Below are 26,771 nucleotides of genomic sequence, written 5' to 3' on the forward strand. Positions count from 1 at the left end.
CTGATGTGGTTCGGCTGGTGAGGCCACAGCATTTGAGACTGTTTCTGTCAGGGTTGGCATTGAGTAACCAGATTTAATTGTTGTAATCAATTATCTCCTATGACGCCATGGTTAGAAGTGGTTTACTTTATTATAGAATGCATAACAAAGCTGAAAGTGCCGCGGTCATTCGTTGTTATATCAGATATATTGTTCAAAGCATTATTGTTATAAGTGGGTGCGACTGTATAGTGTGGAGCTGAATAGCTGCATTTAATTGTGACATGCAATTTTTGCACCAATGTTCCATTAACAGAAAATTATAACACCAACCTAATTCTTGGTCGTTTGATTATAACCAATTTGTTTAGGCCCACGCAGTCTGAAAGACAAAAAGTTGCGTGCTGTGCTGGCCACAGTCTGTGTGGGTTAGGCAACCCTGCATATGCAAGCTATGGCCGGTGGCATGCTAATAATAATGCTCTCGTAATATTGCTCAATAATATTCCAATATGCCATCTGGTGGTGAAAACATGGCCAAATTTTTTATAAGCTCTCAATGTATGCAGCAAGACGCCTAAGCATCGCTTATTTCACATGGTGTGAAAGAAAGGTAAAATCACATTTGCAACCTCCTTATTGAATGTCCCCTCCAATTGAAAGGCAAGAAACATTCAACGGAAGAGATCCATAACCCACGGAGGACAAACTGAAAGTTGGCCTGCAAAGACAGGCTACAGTGTTCCAATGGCAAATAAAAACAGCTTTTACAAGCAAGAGAGGAGGTGTGTTACCAGCACTGACCATTTTCACAGCCAAACTTTCAAGGCATTAATGTGAAGTTGGGCTAGTTGGTAGGCATTCGCGCCAAATGAATGCTAAAAAAACTGACACGCTTGTGTTATGATGCCGAATTACGCCTTTTTCATGCTCGTTTGCCAAGAATATCAAGACATCTTCAAGATGTCTTCTCTATTCAGATCCATGAGGCTATGCAACATTACCACCCGCTTCCAAACAGTGGCCATAAGACCTTGATCTTCGTGTTAAACTTGAATTGAGTGGCAGGAGGATAAAATGTTCTATATTTGAATAAAATTTCCACAGAAATGTATCACTGCTGAATAGGTGCCAACGTAGTCAAGAAGAACCATTCTATTTGAAAAGTGATCTATTTTTCAGAGAAGAGTCCTTCCTGCTCATGTAAAGCATACCATAGGCAAGATAACAAAGAAAGTTAACAAAGCATGCAATGATGTGAATCACACTACAACTTAGGATTGGCTTTGGTAAAACTAAAATATTTATTAACCTTCGGTTAACTTTACAACATACAGCTCCATGGGAGCTCAAAATATAGTACAGTGGCAACGCCACCCTAAAGTGTGCGGGGAGCAAGTCGTCCGCATTTCTGCCCCCAATGTGACCAAAAATGCATGATGTCCACATTTAAAAGCTCTAGTAAAAGCAATTCACCGAAAACTGAAGAAAACACAATCAAAAATTAAAACAACTTTTTAGGTCCAATGTAAATAACTAAAATAACCTACTAAAAGAGCCACCAATTCAGTAAAAATAGTGAAGAGCACTTGTGGTTGAATCACCTGGCAAAAGCAGCAAAAGATTTTTACAACTAGCTTAACTATTGCTTGCAGCATCACTCTTCTAGACCTCAAACCTGTACAAAAATCACTGTGCAACCAACACAGTTATGCCAAAATGACATAAGACACTGGGGCAGTACACTTCTTTGAAGCAAGCGGAACTGCATGCAAAAACTGCATTCATTGATCACAACTCTGCAAAGCTGAACAAGAACTACTAAGGATTCAAAACCTGCAAAGGGGTGTCAAAAGGACACACGCAGTCTTAGCAGAAACCGGCAAAGATGTGCTGACAAAACATTGCTTGCGTATCATTGTGCATTGGACCCAATGTGCATATCTGAGGCAGGAAACCACTCTAAAAGCACAAACGTTCAATTCAATAACAACGGAAGCAAAAATGAACGCCACATGAATGCCTAGCGCGAATCAAGCTTCGCAGAGCTGGTGATTCCTTATGTCTTTATGATGTCTTCATGATGAGTGTATGGCTTATCGTAACCCTGGGAAGAGGATTCCGAAAAGACACCCCCTTACGATCTTTCTTCGAAACCTTCACCATGAGCACTGAATGCTGAACAGACTAAACCTCCTTCGACTTACGCGGCCACAGCTGCCGATGTTTCACTGCTTGCCACATTTGTCCGACGGCAATTCTGAAATGACGCTCTGAAATCCCTATGAAAGACGGTGGTCACTAAAGTCGATGTGCATTGATGGCTCGTACAATTATTGGCGGAACAAACAAAAAAAATGTTCCGAGGCAGCAGGTCGCACAGCCCAAGGCACACAAAGTGCGTATTCACAACGGGACGGAACGGGGGGTCCGCAAAAGTTTCTCTGTACACTGCACAAATCAGCCAGCTCAGTTCAGACCAGGGGCTTCACTTCGAGCAACTGCGGGTGGTTTTCAATGATGTTCAGCAGGATTCCATCGATGTACGCTCGCAGCCGGACGTTGTCTTCCTTCTCGTGCTTGACTGTGTCGATGAGCTGCAAAAGAAAAAGGCATAGATGACCATAAGTTACAAAATTTCAATCACACAGACTGCTTTCAAAAACGGAAGTTTCCTGTTTGTATCCCTTCAGTTTTGTTTTTTATTTATGCTCGTCTTTAGCCCAAACATATGTGAGAAGGTCCACTACACAATCTACATAGTCCCTTCCTTTAAATGTGGGCCCACAAACAGTTCCACCATCACAAAGTGGCGCATTATCAAAGACAAGTGACACAGCTGGCAGAAACCGTCCACCTATATCTGCACAGCAAAGATTTAAACGCACACCAGAGAATGCCAAAGTGGCAGCATTACTGCCAGAAAAAGGAAAAATGCATTTTGCTTTAACGGTACTTTAGAGCAGGTACTCTGAATTCACTTCTATAACTGCAGTGCGACAGACACAATAAGAGAGAAGAAATACAGTGCAGTCCCGTCTATCGCACAGTGGTATGCAATACTGCCACCAATTCGCCCAACAACTCGTTGTCAATTTATTTCGAGACCTTAAAATGTACATAATTACACTGAAATTAGAGCTGTGCACAGGCTCGTGCCAGCCCGAAAGCCTGTACCCGGCCCGGCCAACGGGTCGGGCCACGCGGAAGCCCTTTCGCTCGGGCTCGGGCCGGGTCCGGGCCAAGGTACATTTATCTCGGGTGGGTCTGGCTGGGCACCCCGATCATGAACACATGCGACATCTGAGAAAGCGCAAATACAGTCGTCGTGTGATAAGCATCAGGAATACAGAGCATTTTCCCACGTCGTCCCCACACGAGGTCTTCAGAGTTCTTTCTCGGCATCGACCCGCCTTTCCTCCCCGCCTCCTTGCCGGGAACGAATCTTTGGTTGTCAGTGACCGAGCGTGGGATGTATAGTTTCGAATTTCGCATATCTGTTTGGTAACACCAGCAGTGATGTTTAGGTATCAGTTTTGAAATTCGCGCCATGCTTTCGTCTATCACACATCTCTGTTGTGGCTTCCTCCGGCCTCGACATGAACTCGTTTGAAGCGAGACATAGCTCAAAGCATCTGCAGTGCACGAGTGTCCTCTTATTTCTCTTGTTGCGGAAATTTCATGTGAAAGGCATACTGTGAGCCAGGCAAGCTCACCGAGTACTTAGCCACACAATCAACCCCTTTTTTAGGTTTAGAGTGAGCGCACTTTCGGAGAAGCAAGCAAGCTGCTTAGCCAAAACTTGTTTTCCTATCAAAGAATGTGTTTGCCATTACAGCCACAAGTTATAGCACCAAAAGAAACTTTAGCACTACCGGGTTCATTATCCAGGAGTGCAGCAAATGACTCAATTCAATGGACAAGTTTTTTTGCAATAAGTTAATTTTACGTATGCCGTGTGCTACATATATTCAGCAAATTTGTCATTTCAAACGTGAGAACTGAACATTTTAAGAGCTTGGATAAACTTATCGTGAAATTAATTTTCTTTTTCATCATTTCAACTTCAATTATGGCATGACGGGCCAGGCCCGGGCCTTAAATTGAAGCGCCGGGTCGGGCCGGACCAGGCTCAGTCTTTATCTGAGTCGGGCCGGGCCGGGCTTCGGTCTGTAGCATCTGGCCCGGACCAGGCTACGGCTAAAAATTTCGGCCCGTGCACACCTCTAGCTGCAATCACATCTAATGGCAAATGCTACTGACACTTTGCCCAGAAGAACAATGCGCATTCTCACGCAAGAGAGTGAATGAAGCATTTTCCCACAGTTTGCAGTAACCTGTCAAGGCGTGTGCTGCTATCCCTAGCCGAAAATGAAGAGCAACAATGACATGAAAGCATAAGAGCACTGCAGTTATGGAGGCCTTTAATTTTTTGCAGTGGAGAATTTTTAAAAAAATCGAGAACAAAGAATCTAAGCCTTCTACACAACTGAGGCTGCTGTACCACCCAATCTTGCCTCCCTGCTTTCTGCTTCAAAGTGCTTTTCCCATTTCTCCCCTTTTCCTTCCCTTACTCCTAACAGCTCTCCCACTAGTTCATTCTCAACAGCCTCCTTGACAGGTTTGAGCCAATATGGTTTAAACAGAATTCGTGGCTTGCTTCCAGACATAACGTAAGGTTATTGCGAAGAAGACGGTTTAGGAACTTCGCCCTCGTCGATAACTCGAGGCGCAAGATGCACACCTGGCATACCCATTTGCTAAGACATTATCCGCATCCAAACAGGACCTCACCGACAGTGCACAATCAAAGGTTGCAATGGTTGCATAGTCCATGATTTGCAATGCCTAGCACGTTCTCTACCACTACATGTTTACATCCAAGGCCTCAAGCAGCACGAGCGATATGCTTCTGCAGGTGAGCTACTTGCCTAGCCTCAATGTTGCACGTGCTCAGTGCAAAATGAAATCTAGCAACAAGCGAATCAAGGAAGGGGAGTAAGCAGACCCACCTTCTCCTTCGAAAGCTCCTCGAGGTTGCTAAACTCGGTTGCGAGCGAGGCGGCTCCGTCGGGACCATGGTGGGCCCCTCCTCCGGCGACAAGGCACTGGCCTTCATGGACATGCGAGGAGAGCAGCTGTGCTTGCAGCTCCTCGTTGGCCTCTCGCAGGGCCCGGTTCTCCTCACGCAGAGACTCCAGCTGGCCCTGAAGCTCCAGGCATCTGCATGTAAGCACACTGCTCGTACCCACACTGCTTGTTATCGTACTCTGCTGCTGCAATTAGCTGAAACTGCCAGTCGCCACCACTCTCGCCTGCCATGATTCCTGTTTGTCATTTCTCATCCGGTCACAAGCACCTGTGCAAGTAACATGACTTTTCTCATGAATGTAAATCTATTCCAACATTTTTGCACATTTTCTTGGGCTTTAGAGCGCTCACAGATTTCCTTCTTGCTTCATGGCAGGAAGTAAAGTTGAAGTAATCACTCCCTGTGCAGCTTATGTATAGATCACTAGCTAGTAAATTAGAAAGTTCTATTTCTAGTGGCCAATAATTGAATCCATCTGCCATGTTCCACCTCTATTATGCTTCGCTGCAGTAAATAATGCTGCATTTCATTTGTTTTGTTTGTGTCGTACTGGGTATTACGGCACATAGGCAGCTAAGGCCATCGTGCGCCAAACACAAGGTTTACATATCTGTTTGGTAAGAGAAGTTAGATTATTATAAGACGTTAGGCATCCTTTAAGAAACAAACAAGGAAAGACATTTTAACTAGTGAATTTTCTCTTAGGAGTAAGCTAGGGTGTAGGAGAATGTACCTGTCATAGAACTGTGGGAAATGTTTTTTTCCAAGTTAAAATGTGGTTCATAGAGACAACTTCTCTGCAGTGTTCAAATACGAGTTTCTCTTTCGTTTCTAGAAGGAAGTCAAGTGGGTGCGACCGATACGAAGGCGGCATAAAATTGAAGTAATGAAATGTTCTTGACAACTGCATGTTTTCCATTCTTCTACAACTGGCTTTAAGAGGTGTGACTTGTTACTTACTGAATTACCGAAACACATCTTAACATTACTAAAAAACATTATCATTTGTACAGATCGTATCGTACTGTTTGTATTGTGTACTTACCTCAATACATCCCAAAAATACAACACAACCTTTAGTAGGAGACATAGCTCATAACGTAGTAATGGCCAAAACACGACGACTTAACATTAAATATTGCTAGGCACCACGCCATGCCTGAATCAGCGGTAATGAGAGAGTCTATGTATGTGCCGCAATGATGCTATTAGATTTGTGCAACAAAAGATATGACAAAAATGGTAGGGAGCATGGGATAATGAAGCTTGTTATCTTTTGCTTGGTTTACTCCACGGTTACATTCACATGGAGACTTACCAGACAGTTTCGAAAGCATTAAAGGTGAGTGCATTATCTACTGCCTAGCTGACATTTATGATCAACATATGCAAAAGAATTCTACACTAGCAATCAAGGTGCATCATTTATAAAATGCCTCCAGGCTGGTTGGTTACCTCACCATCAATCTCGTCGTCTAGCCAGTATTTCATTTCGAAATACAGGCCAACGTACTTCTGCACAAAAGCAATTGCCTGCAGGTCACTGTGACCATCAAAAGTTTCTGAAGAACTTTCAGTAGAAGCATTTTCCATACAAAGTCACTTTTCTGCACCTAGGCATTCCTGAAAAACTGTACATACTAGGCTCATACTTCACACATAACAGAGGCAACATTTTCAGTCTGAGCAATGGTGTGTGAAACGTGGTGCATCTGGCAAGAATGCATTTTCGTATAGCCTCAGCCGATAACGTGCGTAAAATAATGTAAATAAGGCGTCCCAAACCATTCTCAAAAAAAAATCTCAAATGTAGCACTGACAGACTCATCTCCCGCGGACCCCTTGCAAAAGTCTGGAAGTCAGCTTCTCAGCATAGTGAAAAGCCCTTCACCGTGGCAGCCAAACCTGCTTTGGGCCATGCAGGCCAAAGCTTTGAGAGTGTGCCTTGGTCTTCCAAAAAACACTTCCACAGTGGGCACTCTGGCGGAGAGCAGACGTCTATCTGTAACCGTGCTGATACCGCAGGAGCTGCTTCGCGCCCAGCTGCGCTTTGCACGTGAACCTACCCACCCGTTTTCAGAGCAAAGCATGACATCACTCTCCAATCTACTGCCTGCGCAATATCAACGTGCAGTACCGTCATCTTTCCCACCATGGAGGTTTGCTTCATGGCAAATTTCGACAACTATACCTGGCATCAAAAGAAAAGCCCACACCCCAGGACCCGCACTTAAATACTTCGCCCTTGAGCACATCTGTGCACGCTACAGTCATCATTGCCACATCTATACTGATGGCTCTGTCACAGCTATTTCTTCATCCATCGGCGTGTGGATACCATCAATGCACACCACAATCTCGGCAACACTCAGTCATCGCACTTCAGCTGTGGCTACTGAGTTAACAGCTCTGAGAGAAGCAATTATATATATTCTACAACAACGCCCTGCAGCATGGGTTATCTTCAGCGATTGTCGCGCTGCACTACAATTGCTTAAATCATCAAGAATTCAGGAAGAGCTCGTCATTGACATAAATAAGCTACACACAGAGGCCTATGACCTGAGTCACAGCATTGTGCTACAGTGGTTACCTGCTCACTGCGGCATCGCGGGCAACGACCTCGCAGACGCCGCTGCAAAAGAACTAAAAGATTCCACAATGACAATTTCAATACCATTCTCACGAAGAGATGCAGCAAGACTTGTAGCAAGTGAATCGTGGCGATTGCAACACTCTCTGTGGTGTGACCCGAACCATCAATATCGACCTCTACACCGAATAGATCCCACTTGCATCTTTCGAATTCCTCACAATTTGAACAGGTGGCATCGAAACTGTCTACACAGAATCCGCTTAAATGTGTCATACACAAACTACTTCCTACATAAAATAGGCATAGCGAGCAGGCCTCTGTGCTCTACATGTGATGTGTGTGAAACTTTTGAACATTTGGTAACCTCCTGTCAACGGTTTACTGCACATCGCAGGACACTGCGCAATAATTTAAGCTTACCTAAAGAAACAACCTTGCGCCTTGAACATGTCCTGGGTCCTTGGTGCGACGGATCGTCTGCTGCGCGAGCTACCAAGGCCTTACTAACTTTTCTGAAGGACACAGGGTTGATTAATACCCTCTAAAACTCATCTGTGTGTGATTATGTGCGTATGAAAGTTAACTTTTCTTAAGGACACAGGGTTGATCAATACCCTTTAAAACTCATCTGTGTGTGCTTATGTGCGTGTGAAAGTGTGCGACACCGATTCTCTTTTTTTTTCTCATTTATTTCCCCTTCCCCTCCCACAATCTGTCACCCTCATCCCTCAACCCTCATCAGGAGTAGCATGCTAGGCTTACCACCAGGCAGACATCTCCTGTTGCCATTAAAATATATATCTCTATATATATATCCTGCTTTGGGGACAGTAATAGGCTGCAGCATAGGAGACATCTATTGAGACAATAACAGCCGAACCCATTCTCAACAGGCCTTCGCTTTGTGCTCCTGTCACGATTAAAAAATTAAGATTGCCTCTTACAAGCCATTGCTGTGTAGGTATGAGCAGGCAGTGACAGCAAGGTGAGTACAAGTGGGTAAAGAAAAGGTGGGTATGGGAACTTCCTTGAGAAAACGAACATGCCATTGTCAGCAACAGTTTGTCATCGTGTCCCTCTCTTGCAGAGAGTCTTCATGTTCATTAAAGCGAGCTGACATTTTTCTCATCCAAGCCACATTTCAGCTCCAGTATCTCTGATGCCCACACGAGCACCAAGACGACCTTAAGGTCCCCCTCACAAATGTAAAGGTGTTCAAAGAATGCAGAAAGCACTTAGAAGACTTGAGCACTCAATGGAACCCAGTGTAAAGTTAACATACGAAAGACAAAATGAGTCGATCAGTGTTTTTATACTGTGCAATTACGGAAAGCTCAGCTCAGTCGGACAAATCAATTTAACAACCAACTCTCCAACAGAACCTCATTGTCAAGACTCCTCAGCATTGCACGCAGGGCCTCACACGCACAGCAATGAAGGAAAGCGAGCCTTGCCTGGCAGGCAGCAGGTCGAGCAGTGATGGGCTTCGGGGCCGGCCGTCACGGTCTGTTCGGAGTCGCCGCAGTTCTTCGAGCTCACGGCCCACTTCCTGGAGCAGCTGTGCCTGCAGTGTCCGCTGCGCTTGGGACTCCTCACGCTCACGCCGGCACAGTTCCTGAAATGGGGGGATAACACTGTGATCCACATAATCGGTGAAGCTGTCTCCAGAAATCTACCAACCCTTACACTTGACTCGATAACACTGACTGGAGCTGCAAACTTGTGCTATAGCCGCTGTGGCTCGAACAACGGTGGTTCATTGATGCCAATCCCCACAATGTTCAGTTTCCAAAGGAAAATTGGAGGGGGCACTTTGGACCGCTAAAGCGCATTGAGGCGAAAGCCTTTATAGGGCGGTGGAAGCGCCTGAAGCGGATTGGACACGCATGACCTTTCTAGGTCTCTTTTTCCATTATGTCACCGCTTTCTCTTCAGGACTTAACGCGCCGCCGCCTTCTCCCACGATGTCACGTTGTTGCTAGGATGTGCCACGATGTCAGCGGCAGCAGTCTCCATGGCAACCACGTTAGCCTGACACTAGACAAGAACAAGGATACGCTTCTCACGTGCCCGACATGGCTAATCCTATTAGCACGCTTGCCTGGTGATCGGAGGGGTAGAAGTTCGATTCCCGATGGAGCATGATTTTTTTTTTCTTGAACGTTAAATGGTGCGGCGTTCGAGGAAGTGCCAAAGGAAACGTGTAGGATGATTGACAGCTATAGTGACAAGTTTTGACAACAGGCTGGCAGCAATAAGCCATTAAAGCTTTTGCCTTGAAACTGCAACTCATATCACTGAATACGCTCCAGCCTTGGTGTAGAGAAGGTCACACCATTTAAGCACATGAGGCTTCGTCAGTGGTAGACTGTATGGTTGTGCATAAAAGTGGACGGACTGCGCAAACCCCTACAATCACTGTCTTTCAGTATGAAAAAGGCAATACAGAAGAAAGTGCTTGGGCAAGCAGATAAGTGCATCAGGAGTCTGTTCCTATGCATATCTCAAAAAACAGGTGCTAAATCATTAGCAAACGTGCGCTGTGCACTTCTGCCAACTCTGCCCACCAAACACACTGAAAAGTGAAATGTGCAGCCGCCAAATGTGCTGCCAGCATAAACTAAGGCCTACAGTGCAATGTCCCACTAGAACATGCACTCACTCGCCCACTCACTCTGAAGACACGAAAAAGATGGCATCACTCAAACCTACGCTCGCGTGCAAATGTCGGAGAAATTGTGCAGAAAAACGAAGCACGGTCATGCATAAGTGGAATGAGCAAAGCATCTGCATGGTGCATGGAGACTCAACGCAAACAGACCAGGCAAAGTGGTCTGCTGTTGTAACCTTCAGTTGGGATAATGCATTTAACTCTTTCAGGACCACCTATCGTGCATATTGAACGATGATGTCACATCCACTACATGTGCTGGTGCACATTTTGCAATCTAGAAGCTAGTTTGAGACCTAGACATCAGACTTTGGCATAGTTTTTTTCTCAGTGGACTGTGGCATATAAGATTTCTTATCTGGTACATGGTGGCAGCCAAGATGAAAAAAAATGCTGGTCTTAGATCAATCATGTGATTCAGCCACTTTAGCCGAGGATTGTTTTTATCAGACCAGCAGCAGAGGGTCCGAAGACGACTTTGGACGCCTAGATTTTCGGCTCGGGCAGAGATTTCACCGCACAACTACCTGGAACATCAACTAGTGGTCAAAAGTGATGTTTTGGTTAACAGTTTATGAGATTTAACACATCAAAGTAACTCAGGCTATGAGAGGCACCGGAAATTTCGGCCTCCTGGGGTTCCTTAACATGTACTGACATCTTTTTTGCCTCCACCAAAAAGCGGCCGCCATGGCTGGGATTTAATCCCCCACACCTCGTTCTAGAACTTATCAGCAGTGGCAGCACCGAATGCAGAAGTGTGCGAATGCTGAAGGCGACTACTTTGAAAGTGATAATGTCACAGAGAACTGATTCTGTAAGTACTATAATTTATAGAGCTTATTCACGAGACATCATTGCAGCTTTACTGGCAACCATGGCACGCACAACGCAACATTGGAGAGGGGGAAAGAGAGGGCCTACAGCGAATCATGACAAGGCATCTGTGAAATCAGAGCTCTGATTGGACGGTGTTGCAAACTGCGTCTCAAGTGTGACAAATGAACAACGTAACAGGGAGGATGCCGGTAAATCAGCGCCGATGTGTCGGAAACATTTTTTTGTGTGCTTTTAGTTTCGAACCGTCCAACGTTATGCCGTCTCCACAATACAGGGTTGCCACAATTGCCCCTGCTAAACCTGATAGTGAATCTATAGGACCGGTCTCGTTTCTCTTGTGTCACACCTCATATGGTCCTTGAGAGAAAATTGGCCAGGGCTCAGGATGGGCTTGGCTATTCTGCACTAAAAGGGAGCACAGCAGTGGATGTCACTTGCACATGAAGGTCAGAAAGTTAATACCATAGAACCTCATTAGACCAGTCAGTATGGCTCCTGAGAAATGAAACAAAAGACATAACGACACTAGCTACGCAGCACCAGCGACACATAAATATATGTCAGGATGTACAATATCTCGTGGTTCACTCAGTGACACCATTACGGGTCCCTCTAATTTGCCAAGAGAGTTCCACTAACCGGAGTAGCTGCTCCTAAATTCTTTTTTTGACCTATGGCTAGCTGCCACAAAGTTCAGCTCCCTTCAGCAGCTCTTGTATTTTCGTGTAGGGCTGGACTGGAAAGAGCAGACGATAGAGTTGTGGCATTGTACTCCTCACAGAGTAGAATTGTGTTCTGAATTAAATCTCAATGATATTGCATGTGAATGCAATAACTTTTCCAAAGGTGCCAGTACCAGTGAATGAACACTGTAGGATGGGGAGCAATGCATTAACGAGTTTCCTGCCTATCTATTACAGAGGCACACATGTTCCATGTGAGAGAAGGCAGTGTAACTGAAATCTTTGCCACAAATGGTCCATATAGCAGCATAGCATGTGATACTTTTCAGTCGCGACAACATTGAGTGTCTCCTCAGTCGGCTAAGTGTATCTGATCCAGGGCTACCGCAGATATGCTGGAGCCTGCCTGTACACATTACAAGAGTCTGCTTCCTGCCCAGAAGCTGTCCCAAAGTGTTCAAGGACTAAAAACCTGAACGGACTATGTGCTCGTTTCCAAAGTGCACACATCAATCGTGAAGCCATTGTTTACTCATTACTGTCAGGTATTGTTATCCCAGTACTTTCACAGCTTCTTCAAGCCAAGGGGAATGAAGCAGTCGGACAAACAAGCTCAAATGTTGCAAATGGTGTCATTTGACGGCATCAACAGCACTGAAGCTGCACACTGTATTGTCAATACTACAAACAAGAAACAATAATTCAAAAAATGCAGCAAAAATTCCAAGCTGCCAAACTATGCTTTCAAAGCCAAAGCGAGGCGTGCATCTGTCTCTTTTCGCATGCCATGCGCCGCGTGTGCGTGCGCGCGTGTGTGTGTGTAATACCTGCAGGTGCTGGTGTTCCTCGCGCAGCTGGGACAGCTGTGCTTGGCTCTGGTCCAGCTGCTCCAGGGCCTGCTCCTTCTCAACCTTGAGCCGCTCAGCCAGAGAGCGCAGCCGCAGCGCCTCTTCCTGGAGGGCCCGCTGCTCCTGCTGCAGCGACCGCAGCTGCGCCCCGCACCGCTCCAGCTCCACGGCACTCTCCCGCTCCTGCCGGCTCTGAGACAAGAAAAACAGACTTCCAATCCTCCCCTGCTCCAGAGTCGAAAGACTGTGTAGCCTGAACACGTAAGCACAATACTGTCTCACTTCAAGTTGGAATTCCACTTCCTATCTTCCTACACCTGCCTATTTGCCCTGATTCAAATACAGTAACTAGAGAGCAAAAACAAGGGGCTACAAGTTGGCCACAGAGTCTGCTTTCCAAAACAACTTGCTTGCGTGCAGATTATAAAAAACAGACTGATCTTTATAACGTGCACAAGTTCAACTGGAAGATAGCATTTCAAGAAAGGTTGAACGGAAACTGGTGCGAGAGAATAACAGCCGAAATAACTCAAAAAGTAGGCCTCGCAACACTCCAAGCACCTGAAGACGAAAAGAGACCAGACTTCAGGCGATGCATGCAGGCTTCAAGAAGCTTTCTTTAAGGCAACAATCGGGACAACTCCGTCCAACTTTTGTAAATATAAATGTGCTGCAGTTCTTTCCGACATGGTTGTTTATCCAGCAGCAAAAAATAAACCAAATGATTCAAGCTCGCCTCGAACCTGAGATTTGCACACAAAACCGGCTCCTGAAACACTGCGATTACCTTATTAGCAGTCATGGCCCCCATATGTTAATTTCTTTGCTTTCCTAGCTTGTAAAAGCTGTGCTTTAAGCATTGTATTGATCCGGGCAAAAATCAATTTAATACTCGGTTTCCCTTTCACACCACAGATTCCTCAGAAGCTCCTGGTGCCCCCTGTACTCGCTACACTCGAAGATATGTAGGAAATGCATCTCCTAATATGCACCACATTAATGGAGAGATCTGGCAAAAGAACAAATGGGCAAATGTGAAGTGTACACAGAAAGAGATAAGCACAAGGAATACTCCTGCAGTACAGAGACCACATCCACTCAACAGTATGCATTGGCCGTACTGCAGCCGTGCGTGACTGTTCAAATTCACATAGTCCCCGCTTACCAGAAGCAGCAATATTTGCATGCTCGACCAGACTGACCATTGCTGAAGGTACATAAGATGTTGCAGGCTACTATGACAATGTACAATATCCAGTTATATAACTAGGAACACTTGTGTACCTCCTACACAAGTGTGTAGGATTGATTAATACCCTTTAAAACTCATCTGTGTGTGCTTATGTGCGTGTGAAATTGTGCGACACCGATTCTCTTTTTTTCTCATTTATTTCCCCTTCCCTTCCCACACTCTGTCACCCTCATCCCTCAACCCTCATCAGGAGTAGCATGCTAGGCTTACCACCAGGCAGACATCTCCTGTTGCCATTAAAATATATATCTCTATATCTCTCCTACACCAGTGAAACAATGTTGCATGTAATCAGCATAGACTGCCTTCAGCCCGCCCCAAAAGTCAGAACAACCCAACCAACCTTGTAATTCACTTGAAACATTTTGCTTCAAATCTTGGCAATTTGCGCCTATCTTTTTACAAACACAGCACAACTAAACCTTGAATCTTTATAGATGATATTTGTAAACAGGCATTAAGACAATGCCGTGGAATGAACCAGCCATTGTTATGTGCAATGGACCAAGTCAAAGTATGCGGATGCTTGTACAATTCCAAATATATGCCTGGAGCTAATGTTTAACGTTAAGAATAGACAGCGAAAGGTGTCGTTACTGCATCATCACACTTGGAAAAGGAAATGACATTTCCTTTTCACTAAGACACCTTTACTGATGCTGTAAAGTGACAACGGAACTAAAGCTTGTGATTTAAACACTGGCTGGACACTAATTTTGTGCTCCAAGTTACACAGGAAAACGATCGTATTAGGATATGTGATATTACATATCCTGCAAAGCCAGATTAAGGATCCAAACTCTTACCAGGCAAAAAATTCACTTGCCACTTTTGTTGCACAGAGACACAGTTTTGCTGGTAGCTGATAGCTGCCACCATCCCACTACACGACAACGTTCAGCAATGCTGCATCCAGCATCTCGAGTAAACATCAAAGCATTACCAGTTCAATTTTTCCCATGTTCAGTCATCAATGGAGGTCTTCAAAGCCTGTGGAAGGGTGCCTCCACCCACTTTATGCTTTGAAGAAATTAAAATCACCAAAGTCGAAGCGCTAAGCAGCAGGGGATAAAAAGAAAGACATGGCACGTTACCAAGTAATGGCCCCTCACCAGAGCATCTTTGAGCCTCCTCTCCTCCTCGTGGGCACGTTCTTCTGACCGTACCTCCAGCTCTCGAATCTGCTCCTCCAGGTTGTGTATCCTGCATCCACCAACACACACACTCCCAATCACCCTGGAGGTATTGTGAACGATGACAACACTCAGCCCACATGAAGGAGCCTTGCATGCACACCGAGTCTGAGCAGGTGGGAAAACAAATGTAAACAAAACAGTATCACGCTCTACAAGTCCATACACAGTAAATCACGCTGCAATCATCGATAGATGGCCAAGTTATTATGCAGCATGACTTTTTACTGCATATACACTGAACCCAAGGGAACCGAAGGCCAGCCACAAAACGTTTTCACAACCTGGTCACTTCACAAGCACCACGGAAAACAGCATGCAGAAACAGGCCAAAGACAACACTCTCAGCGTACTGACTGAGGGCTGGAAGTGTATTATGCAAACAGCAAAATCTAAAGAAAACAATGTGGGCGAGGAGGGATCAACACTGAAACCTGTGTATTGTTCTTCCTTTTAACTACCTATGTACGCTCAATTGTCAGTAACTACCCAGTGCTGTCTGCCTCGCGTCCAGTTCTAATGCGCCGTTTGCCACGATGTGTACAATACACCAACAAGCCCCCCTGAAGACTTATCATGGTCATATGGTTAGTAAGGCACAAGCTTTACTTGCCTTATGAGCAGGAAGCGTGGACAGGTAGCAGCAACAAAAATATAACATGATTTCATATAAAAGTTCTTGTGTAACCATTCAATGCACAGGCAGTGTCATACCATTTCACTTTCCATTTAACATCTATCTGCTGGTCAAGATGAAAGCTAGTTAAAAATGGAGATTTTAATTGAAGGCACATGCACCGCTAATTTTATTTAGGCCATTAATTGTAAGCTTAGATGTCCACCAGGAGGTGAGACCGATACTGTGCGTTTTCTTTACCCAAAAACCAAACCAACTAAAGACATTTAGCACTTTACCAAACTGTGCGCCAGTTCCTCAATGCTGCATGCCCAAGTAAAACCATGCCAAGCTGACTTTTTGCATGTCATAACTAATTTAACGAAGTTAAATGTTGGCCAAGTTTTCTGTAGAGGTGAAAGCTTCAGGCAAATAAATGTGCCAATGTATTCAGGGAGTACCGAAGTGCCCTTGGCATAGGAAGAGCTCTGCAGCAATGTGCGCAGAAATTTTCTTTCTCCGTGACGTCAAGCATGGTGTGTGCTAAGTACCTCTAAGTGTTAATGCTATGATCACGTGTCAAGCATGCATGATCACATGGCACAGCACATTTAATGTCATGAACAGATATATTTAGGTTAAGGAAAAGCTGAATCAAAGTGGTGAGTACTTACTGAGTATTCCTTTAATAGAATTATACATCACAACTAATATACGACTTACAGTAATACTGTGTATGCATCTTTCCAGGGACCAATTTTACCAATCATGAAAGCCGGGTGAAGAAAAGTTATTAAACACTTTTAGAGTGGAAGTTAAACCTCCACGCCATCTTAACTAAATTACTAATCGATTTGAAACTGAGCAGCACATGCAGGCACCTTTCAGGCATTTCTGCTCCTCTGTAGAGTGTCACCCACAACTGTTGCTGCGTGCACAATCATGCACTAAGAAGTTGAATGAGCATATATCCATCAGATTAACTAAGGCTCACACACAATAAACAACCAACTTCCACTGCAGATGTAACCGAACTAAACATGACCAACAAGAAAACGTATTTCATGAAACAGTGAACAGTTGCATGCAGCAGCAAAATATGTTCTGAATGACGGCCCAGTTTAGAGATGAAGCACTCAATTTCGACATTTACAGTACACGCCTGTAAGTGAAATCCCAGCTGCAGCCGCGAGTAGAAGCAATTCAGTAATCACCTCAACTAGCTAGCACCGAACACCGATAGGGGGAGCAACGTCTCCACATTTAACATAGCGGCTGCAAGCAGACGACGTCGCGCGTTAACTATCTTTTGTACATTATTAGTTCTTTCGTAATTCACGTGTAAAGGTCGTCATCGCCCATCACTAAACACAGCTCCCGTTCGGAATAGCACGGAAAGCGTGAAGCAACCGTACCTTAACGCCGCCACCACGCCCAGTAGACGAAAACGTGTGCGCCGGCGGCAGAGTTTAGGCCTAGGCCACAGCGACTTCGCAGAGACCGCAGTCGATCGGTGCAGGACTGGCGAAAACGTTATCGATGCAGCGACGATCGAGGGCTCGCAGCACGACGTCCTTGATACAGATGCGCGCACAAAGATTCACGCACTAGGCGCTTTCACTTCGTCGTCGTTGACAGGCACAAAACGTGCCAGCGCGGCCGCAGTGTAAGCACAGCCGGAATCGAACCCACTCCCGTCCTAGTCGGGTCGTCGCCGCCGCTTGCGTGGCCTGACGGACTGCGCCAGACCCACTGCGCGTCGCGGTTGTTCCCTGCCGCGCCGCAGAGACCAGCTGGGGTGGTCGACGCACGAAAAATCGAAAAGCAAGAACGTTGCCCCGGGAAACGCGCCAGCTCCCACACACGGCGGCGACGCCGACGAGACCCTCTCGCGCGCCGGCCGGGCCTGCCGACGAACGACCGGCGAGGTCGACGTCGACAAAAGAACTGCTCGCCGCCGACCTCGCTCTCTCGCTCGTCCGTAGACCACGTTGCAAGAGCCCACGTTGTGCCCGGCTTTACGTTCTTTTTCGTCGTGCCTGTTTTTTGCTGCCCGCAACGCTTCTACGAACTCGGCGGGTTTTTTTCGATTCGCCCGCTTGAGCGCGGATGAGGAGAAGGGGGCCGACTCTCAGAGTCATATAAAAGAGCGCAAAAGAAAGGGCGGAAGGAGGCCGAGTTGGGCGGACAGGTATGAGAGGTTTCCTCGCATGCTTTCTCGCCACGGGTGGCTCGCTTTGCGTGTGCTTTCTTTTTTTTCACGCGCTTCGCGCTGGTTTCGGTTCCGCTTGTGACGTCGCCGTCGCGCATGCGCGGTGCCGTCCCAAGAGCAGACGACGCGGAACGTGCCGAGGCGGCAGCTGGTCTTTACAAACCCACGGAAGGGGAAAATGATTCTGAGAAGGACGAGATGCGTGGTGCAGGAGGCAATCACCGCCGTTTACTCCTGACTATTCTGACTAATGGCAGACGCACGACCGGAACAATACCGTCTTCTTGTGAGCATGTCACAACTACTCATAAAGAACATCGGCGCGTGCCACTAATTTCGTTCCGCTTGGTGAAACAGAAGAAAAAAAAGGGGGAGGGGGTGAGGAGGTAGAAGAGATTAGGTGGCCTTATTTCCTCAACAGGGTATGGCCGCATATTTGCCCCTCGTGCTGCCAGCACCTGATCGAATTTCTCGCAGCACCACTGTTGTTGGTCTCTTTACGAGTACAGACAATCTTTTCTTTGAACCAAATAAGCGACTTTAGGTGTGATTACGCGTCAGAATCCAGCCCCTCATAAATAGGAGCAAGAGTCAGGTAATGTGAGATGAGCGGAATTTATTTGTAACTGAATATTCTAGAGCATGTGTTACCGCAACTCTAACACGCAGCTTTATGCTCCTTCTCAATAATATGCTTTTGACCTCTTTATTTACACTCAGAACCCATACTATGGAGGAACGTAAAATGCTAATAAGCGAGAACCAGTTTCAAAAAAACAAAAATTGCCGACGATTACGTTACTCGCTAATGCGAAATTTGAGCGCAGCACATTGGGTGTTTCAGCTTTTCGATACATTGAGGCAAAGAATTCAAACAAGACTTGTGTACAATCACAGACAAGTTTTTATTTTTCACTCATATTCCTTCAAGAAACACTCCACTAGCAGTTCTTGGCTGTCATGAAGGAAGCTTTGTGGATCGGGAGATCGCGGGAGGCGGTGCGTGGGCCCATAGGAACGTTGCGCGGCGAAGAGATAGCAGCGACTGACTGATGCCGCTGATGCCGCTAGCGAGTCAAGTCAACGTGGCTCCGCGTTTCGGCTTGGGACGCATGCACCCTGATCCGCTGAAGCCGAGCCAGCGCTTCGGCAGCCGGAGAGCACCGTCGCCGCCACACAGGAAGAGGGAAAGGGGGGGGGGGGGGGGGGGGTACACGTAGCAACCAGCGGTGGCGGAAGCGCGCGCTGCCCTGGCTGCGGAGCTGGTTACAAGGGACAACGCCTGCGACGTCGACGCCGACGCGAAATGCAGGAACGGGCGCCAAAGAGCTGCGCTCTAAAACAGAATGAGTACAAGCCCCGGGGATCATCAGACATTAATCTACCACAGTAGGCCAAATAAAGCCACTGAGGCATTTTCACAGTGGGCCACTTGACAACCTATTAATCGAGGACTCGCTAGTCACGGTTTACACCTTAAACAAAATGAAGAAGTAAGGTTCGTACCGCGTTTCGCTTGCGATCACGAAACTTCAAAAATATTTCTCATGCAGCACTCGTCGGCTACTGCTGCCTCAAACACACCACACCTACAGCGCAATGCAGATAAGCGTCCGTACTATAAAACGTTGGTACGAGCGCTCCAGTCACGTGCCCACGAAATGAAGCCCCGAACAATGAGGGCAAGCAGAACAATGAGTCAGCGAGTGCCGGACACTTGCACGCAGACTCCGGTTTTCGTGACCGCCATACAGTAATCCCTTCCTCCATAGACATACCACCGACGTTCCAACCAGAGTAACAGTAAAATGGTACCACGAGTATCCCCCCGCGGAGTATGCCCCCGCGGAGTATCCGTCTAGGTAGGCTCATAATCAGGGATACTTCACCCACATGTAGAAAGAGAAAATATCATTGCGGTACAGGACTAAGCGCCGAGAATGCCCCGAGGCAATTAACACCATTTAAGATGGCTGGCCCGCGACGACTAGGGAGAGGGTCATCCCGAACCCTACAAGAATCTTCACGGCCTGTCGTCCTGTTTGCCACCCATTGTATCTCATCCCGGAAAGCATGCATCGGCATCTCGAGGAGGCAAGTACCCACCTGTGGACCAGCGTGGCGTTCTCTTGCTTGACGCGCCGGTAGAGGTCCCCGTTGGAGGCCAGGGACTCGCTGAGCGCGGCCACCTGGCCCTGTAGCTGCTGCACCTGGTCGCCCAGCTCGTCGACGCACTGCTGACGCCGCTCCTCCTCTTCTTCCCGGTGGTTACTGCTGCTCAGAAGGTCCTCTGCCTCGAAGCTGCCCCGTCGGGGACACGGGGACTCCGGGCCCAAGCCAGGCCTGCTCCACAGCGCCAAGAGGTACACACATAACAAAGCTGCCTCGAATGCATGTACGGTTAAGACTTTTCGATAGCACGTCCTTTCGTTTCAGCATTATGGTCCGAATACAGCTCCGCATCAGCGAGCAAAACGAGCAGATACATATGACATTATTCGCCAAAAGCAGCCGAGCTGGGGCGCTGCACGTTCCGGCGCTTGCACACAAAGTTTTTGGCCGAGCCTTACGTCGGCAAGTCTGCACTCACAGCCATCGATCAGGGAGCCAGCGCCGGGGAACTGCCACTCAGCTGCGAGCCTGCGGTCCAGCCACCGGCGGATACACTCGGTTACCTTGGCCAAGGACTGTACACAACCTGAGCCGGCGACGATTTTATATAGGACGCTGTCCTAACAAGAGTTCACGGATTCATTTGCTGCGCCGCGGACGAACTATCAAGTGTCACAAGGCCTACGAGAAACGACGTGTAAAGACGTGTGACAATGAGCCTGCTCAGGAACACAACTTCAGGACCACGTCGTCAGCACCCCGTGTGCGCCCGCTGGCTGTGCGGGCACGCACTGCGACAGTGTCGGAGGCAACGGCACACCGGGACGTCTACTCCGCGCTTGCCGACGTCCCCCTCGGGTCGGCGAAAGGCCGTTTCCAGCGCTCCTTTTACAGGTCACGGTGCAATGCGGAACGGCTCAGGCGACGGATCTCATTCCTAGCCAGCGTGTCGAGGAAGCGTAAGGTTAGCTTCATTCAGTTGGCGCGACCCGCAGAATGTTACGCTCCATTGAAGGAAACAAAAACGGCAACCCGGATCCTTTTTTTGCAAGGCCTCCGAGATCACCCCCGCGCGCGTGCGCAGGGAGGTGATCTCGGAGGCCATGCTTTTTGACGGGGATTTCTTTGCGCGCGACCAGAGTAACCAGAGGGCAGCTTAGGCCCGATGATCCGCGCTAGCTTATTCGTTGCCGAACGATAGCGCGGCTTCTACTAGACGGAACCTCCACGCGAGTGGCGTGCTCAATGAACGTCCCAAAGAGGCGGAGTTACCTGCCTGTTCATAACGCGCCATCTGCCTACTATACCGCAATTCACTAAAAACCATCCTGGCTCTCGAGCAGTAGTCGCCCACTTGATTTCGCTTGTAACACGTCTAAACCCGTACCTTGAATGCGAAGGACTGCAATATGCACCCGTTCGCCGCAATATTCTTCATAGTTCGATGCCACTTATCGACAGAAATCGATTTTCACGGATATTTCTGTAGGTTAAGTTTGTGGGACGCCGAAATTAACATTCATGGCTAAGAAAATTAGATGCGTAAAAAATTCACCATACTTCGTTTCGAACTGAACAGGTCACCGCTTGAAGCGAATGGAGGCGTAGCCAGGGTTCTGCATGGTAAACCTGTCTGGGCGCAGCGCAGTTTTGGTTGCGAAGACGGCCAGTAAATCGTTGTGCAGAAACCGACACACACAATTCCTCAGAGCAGAAAGTAGAGAGTTGTTGAGGCTTTTCCGGTTGCCTAAATAGCTAACAGTCCAGCAAATTAAAAGCACAAGAATTTCGATGCCTCTGACATGTTAGCATTGTCAGATATTAAAAAACAAAATCTGTTTACTGTTCAGCGGAGTAATACGTATGCCGCGCACAACTGCTCACAGTTAGCAACTGCTGTTTTGTGTTTAAGTTATATCCTACTACAGCAGGTCTAAGGGTATCCACAAGGTGATGAGAATCACTCAACGAAAATGACTGTAGGGGAATCCATCGAGGGGCAAAGTTCTCGAGTTGTATTCGAGTATATTATAAAAATCTCTGTGCTTCGTGAAAGTGGCGTCTGTCAGTGAAACGTAGTAATCAAAAGACGCTAGCATCAGTTGTCCCTGCGTACTCGTCCCCGCAATTTCCTCTCAGTACAGCTTATATCCCTTTCCTATAAGCGTCCATACTTCGAGACCTAAGATCTCCGAAATGTGCACTATCAAGCCTTAAAAGATTCCTGAAAGAGAGTTCGAAAAGTGCCAACAAAATATTTGTACTGTGTATAGCAAAGGTCTTAGCGTGTAAGCCACGCCCAAGTCCTCGGGAGTGAGCCGATAAGTTTGCGTGTGATTATGATTTTTTTTTTAAGTGTCATTTCGGCGCCTCGCAGCGACCACCGCCTTCGGCCTTTCGCGCGAAAGCCGCCTCCGGCCAACGCAAGGCTCGCGTGACGTCACCGGGTAGAGGCTGTCATTGATTCGACAAAGACCACAGCGAAGAAGGCGGCATGCACGCCGCCGGACAGGACGCCGCTAGAGTCTAGTACACTCTAACGCCGCTGCGCGTCTATATATAGCTTCATTTGCCCTCTCTCCTCTACTGTCAAGACGTGGCGTGGGAACAGGAGAGGAAAAAAATACACAACCGAGTCGAATTGGCTTCGTGACGCTCTCGTGGGCCGAGTGCGGTACACCGGCCAACTGTTGGCTTTGTTTTGTTTTTAGAGCGCAGCTCTTTTTGTTTTGTTTTTCTTGCTAGACCCGGTGCATGCATTAAGAGGGAAAGCGAAGGCTGTTATTAAAGTACCGATATTTGTGGCCCTGCGTATGCCACACGAAAATTTCCACTGGAGGATAAGCGATTCAATACATCAGTATCATTGGCTTTCCTACTCGGCGGACGTACTCAGTTATACACAAATGTTGTGAGCACAACTGTCCATTTCCACGCACAAAGAGCAAGCCCCGCGAATTCTTGAGTGGACGGACGGCACAGCACAAAGAGGAGGAAATGAGTGTAAGCAAGAGACAGGGCGTACCTCTGCACGGGACTGTTCGACTTATTCCGACTGGACCTGCAACGCCAAAGGGGGAAGACCACGGTTCACACACAAAGCACACGTACAATACAAAAGTCAGCACGGCAGTAGCGAGACAAAACCGAAACAAAAGCAGCAACAGAAAAATCCAGCAGCACGCTTACCACTCTGAAAGCTGCCTCACATGGTGCGACGCACACGAGAAAATGCGTCTCAGTCGCAGTGGCGTTGCAACGCCAATTTGAGAAACTCTCAGTGTCCGACGAGTTTAGTCGGCGCAGCGCGATAGACCTATTAGAGATGTTTACTTACCGTGATCCGCCACCGCGTGTTCCACTGCGCATGCCCAGATCCCCTTGACGCCGATAGATGGCGGCACATAGACATGCCGCGTCGGGACCAATCAGCTTGTACTCTACCCACGCGCGATAGAGGGTCATGGTGGCGGATCGCGGATCACGGTAAGCTAAATCTCTATTGCCAAGCAACAATTTACCGAACATAAGTGTCAAGCAAGTTGTAATTCCTTTATCTGCACGACTAAAAGCATAACGAACTTTTGTGCACGAGACGAAGTTTTGAAGCATTTGCTCATTCACGCAACCATGACAGAGTTGTTCTAGGACATGCGATCTCAGTAGATCACTCGAAATGGAAACCTCTACTGCATTTACGTTCATGACCCTCGATGGAAACCTCTACTGCATTTACGTTCATGACCCTCGAGGAGTTGTCTTCTCGAGAAAAAATTCCTTACACGCAACTAATCGTGCAGTTTTCTATCAGGCAAACGGCTAGACAAGCGGTCAAACGGACGCTCGGTTTAAAATGTCGAAGTAATTCCTCGTGCCGAGCCTGTAATTTGGAAGGTTTGCGCTCCATCGTTTTCTGTAAAGGGCTGTGGGAATCCTATCCGGTGACGACTGACCCTTACGTACCGACTGTGCGGCAGTGCGAATAATCTGTTGTTGAAAGTTCGTAGCGGTGACTAAGACGACAGCGACAATAGCAACCCGCAAATAGGCCGTAACACGACGTCCAGCGAAAGTTGCATAAGTGGCTGCTCATTCATCATCTGTCTTCCCTGGTGAAGTGCGCGTGACGTAAATATGACGTCAAACGGTCCGAACGGGATCGAATCCCGGCCTCGGTGGCCGCTTTTCGATGGAGGCGAAAAGCTAGGCGCTCGTGTGCTGTGCGATGTCAGTGCACGTTAAAGAACCTCAGGTGGACGAAATTTCCGAAGTCCTCCACTACGGCGCCTAGCTCTCATAGCCTGAGTCGCTTTGGGACGTTAAACCCCGCAAACCAAACTAAACTTGTTCGTTACCCATCAGTGCGGCTCGATGCAATGTATAGCAGAACCAGGAAACGCTCCCGCTGTAAACTGCGCTCAGGGAGTGGACCGCCGAACAGATATGTGCACAACGCCCGCTCACAGAGCACTAAATGCACTGAAACGGACAGTATCGGGGTGTGTGGCTAGGGGCGAGTCTGGTACATGCGCGGACTTGCGAACAAATCCTAGGAGGCCCAGACACTTGTTAACTTCTAGGCTTTAACGCTGAGCAATGCGCTGTTCACGACGCTGATAAATCAAATCGGTGTTTCGACTGTGAAACCACATTCGCTGCAAGCCGATGTAAGGCCCCAGTCAAAGTCTTTACTAGCCCACCGCAATCGCTTAGTGGCTGTGGCAACCGGCTGCCGAGGCCCAGGTCGCGGAATCGAATCCCACCGGCGGAGGCCGCATATAATGGGGCGAAATGCAAGGAAAAAAAAAAAAAAAAACGTGCCGTGTGCTGTGACGTCGGCGCACGTCAAATAACGCCAGGGAGTTGAAATTAAAACTTAGCCCTTCTACTCAATGACGTTAAACGTACCCCATGCACCATACCAAACGATTTTGCACAAAGGCGCCGAAAGTAAACATATTGGTCACTCCGCTGCCTCTTTATCTACTCGGCCCTAGTGTTCATTTTTGCATTCAGATTGCATGAACCTTCCTTCGTGCCGCCAGGCTGCTCAGCGAACTGATTCAATTGGCGGTATGAGTTATTTTGTCGCCGTGAACAAGCACCGTGTAAAGGATATTGTTCGTGAATATGCCTGCGCAAGCAACGAAATGCGACCACGGTTACGTTCATCACTGGCTGCCCGACGAAAATGAGCCCGGCTACTTCCATACACGAGGGCGCCAACCGGAAGCCTTTCTACGGACGGCCTTGGGGTGAATCGAATCCACGGTCACTGTTACAGCGACGGGGCGGCCGCGCCACACTCCGCCGGCCACCAATGAAGGGGTGAGGGGGAACATGGCGGAGGGGTGGAGAAGGAGACAAAGGGACACTGGGCTCCGGCATTTTCTCCACAGGCACATCTATACGGCACGACAGCCGCGCAATCAACGCGAGTGGCGAGCCGACGAAAACTGAGACAATGCAGGCAAGGCCACAACTGCGTGGCGCAGATGCACGCCACCTCCTACCCTGCGTATATGCTGGCATGCACCGTCGCCCACGTAATGGACACCTAAACGACACGGTTCTACATAGGAGCAGGGGGGGCAAGGTCTACCTATTCGAGCTTCACAGCTTCAAGTATACGGGTACAGCAGGTACAGGTGTGCGCATGGGAATTAATGCTGTAAATTCTTGACTGGAATATTTCACAGCCACAGTCCATCCAGGAGGAAGCTCCCGCGCGTCATCCGTCTTTGGAACGACCTTTCCGGACTTCGCCGCCATGACACCTTTCGCGAACATTCCAACACGTGAATGATAATAGCGCGCCATTTCTACACTCCTGATTCCTATGACTGTTTTCAGCCATTTGAGGCTATTGTTACGTTGTTTATATTCATGCGCGGTTTCCGCACATGTATGCTTCAAATGTACTGCATTGCTCCATTTTTATTACGATTTGTTTTAACTTTCCTCACAACAACCTTTGTATTTCCCCTCTTTACACAATGCCCCTCCTCAGGCCTGTATTTCGTAAGAAAAAAGTACTTCCAACTCGCACCTAGGCAGTAACATAGTCGTTGGCTAAATGAGAATATGTGAGTTCCATTTAACACTAAAGCTACCTGTTAATCGGCTACGAGGGACGCCGTAGCGCACGGCTCCTGAATAGTTTCCCAGCACCTTTAGACCGCGCACCGCACAGGACACGGCATCGTACGGCAGCCTTTCGCGGGTCGACCTCCATCGAAAGGCGGCCGCAGCGGCGGGGATTGAATCCCGCTTGATTGTGGGCTCCCTCGACAGCCAGTTGGCCATGAACAGAACGACAGTCACTCCGATTTGAGGATACGATGATGATGAATTGTTATGGCACTGTTGAAGCTATCGGTCAAAGCGCCGCGTAACACAGGGCGCTTTCCATCTATACAATATGGGGTCTAGGACTCGAATTATCCAAGAATTTCCACTCCAGATGACCCGAGCACCGGGCCACCACACGAGAGCATGTGCCGTTACATGACCGGTATAGGAGCACCCGGCTACGCTCTAGTTTGGATTTCGATGCTGCTCTTATATCTGCTTGGCTAGTACGAAGCGCAAGGCGTAGCGTACTATTTTCCAATGATGCATTAATGACTTATTAGGCTAGATTCAGAACAGCCATTATCGCAAGAAAAAAAAAAAAA

General features: G+C 47.6%; 1 protein-coding gene across 4 annotated transcripts in view; it reads right to left on the reverse strand.

Annotated features, from left to right (window-relative positions):
* Positions 1-1,240: 1,240 nt before the first annotated feature.
* The window catches only part of nuf (rab11 family-interacting protein nuf), a 191,129-nt gene continuing 165,598 nt past the window's right edge, over positions 1,241-26,771 (reverse strand). For 3 of the 4 annotated variants that reach the window (XM_084604249.1, XM_084604248.1, XM_084604250.1), the window contains 7 exons: positions 23,120-23,155; positions 20,089-20,325; positions 15,074-15,164; positions 12,689-12,901; positions 9,122-9,282; positions 4,992-5,202; positions 1,241-2,576 (listed from right to left, as the gene is read on the reverse strand). In XM_084604249.1, coding sequence (XP_084460375.1) covers positions 2,454-2,576; positions 4,992-5,202; positions 9,122-9,282; positions 12,689-12,901; positions 15,074-15,164; positions 20,089-20,325; positions 23,120-23,155 — 1,072 coding nt within the window. In that variant the 3' untranslated portion in view covers positions 1,241-2,453. The remainder of the gene's footprint in view (positions 2,577-4,991; positions 5,203-9,121; positions 9,283-12,688; positions 12,902-15,073; positions 15,165-20,088; positions 20,326-23,119; positions 23,156-26,771) is intronic. The other variant, XM_084604251.1, reaches the window with a different exon arrangement.

This window comes from Amblyomma maculatum, chromosome 5 (assembly GCF_055883805.1).
Source record: "Amblyomma maculatum isolate TAMU_Amacu chromosome 5, ASM5588380v1, whole genome shotgun sequence".
In the NCBI taxonomy this organism is placed as follows: domain Eukaryota; kingdom Metazoa; phylum Arthropoda; class Arachnida; order Ixodida; family Ixodidae; genus Amblyomma; species Amblyomma maculatum.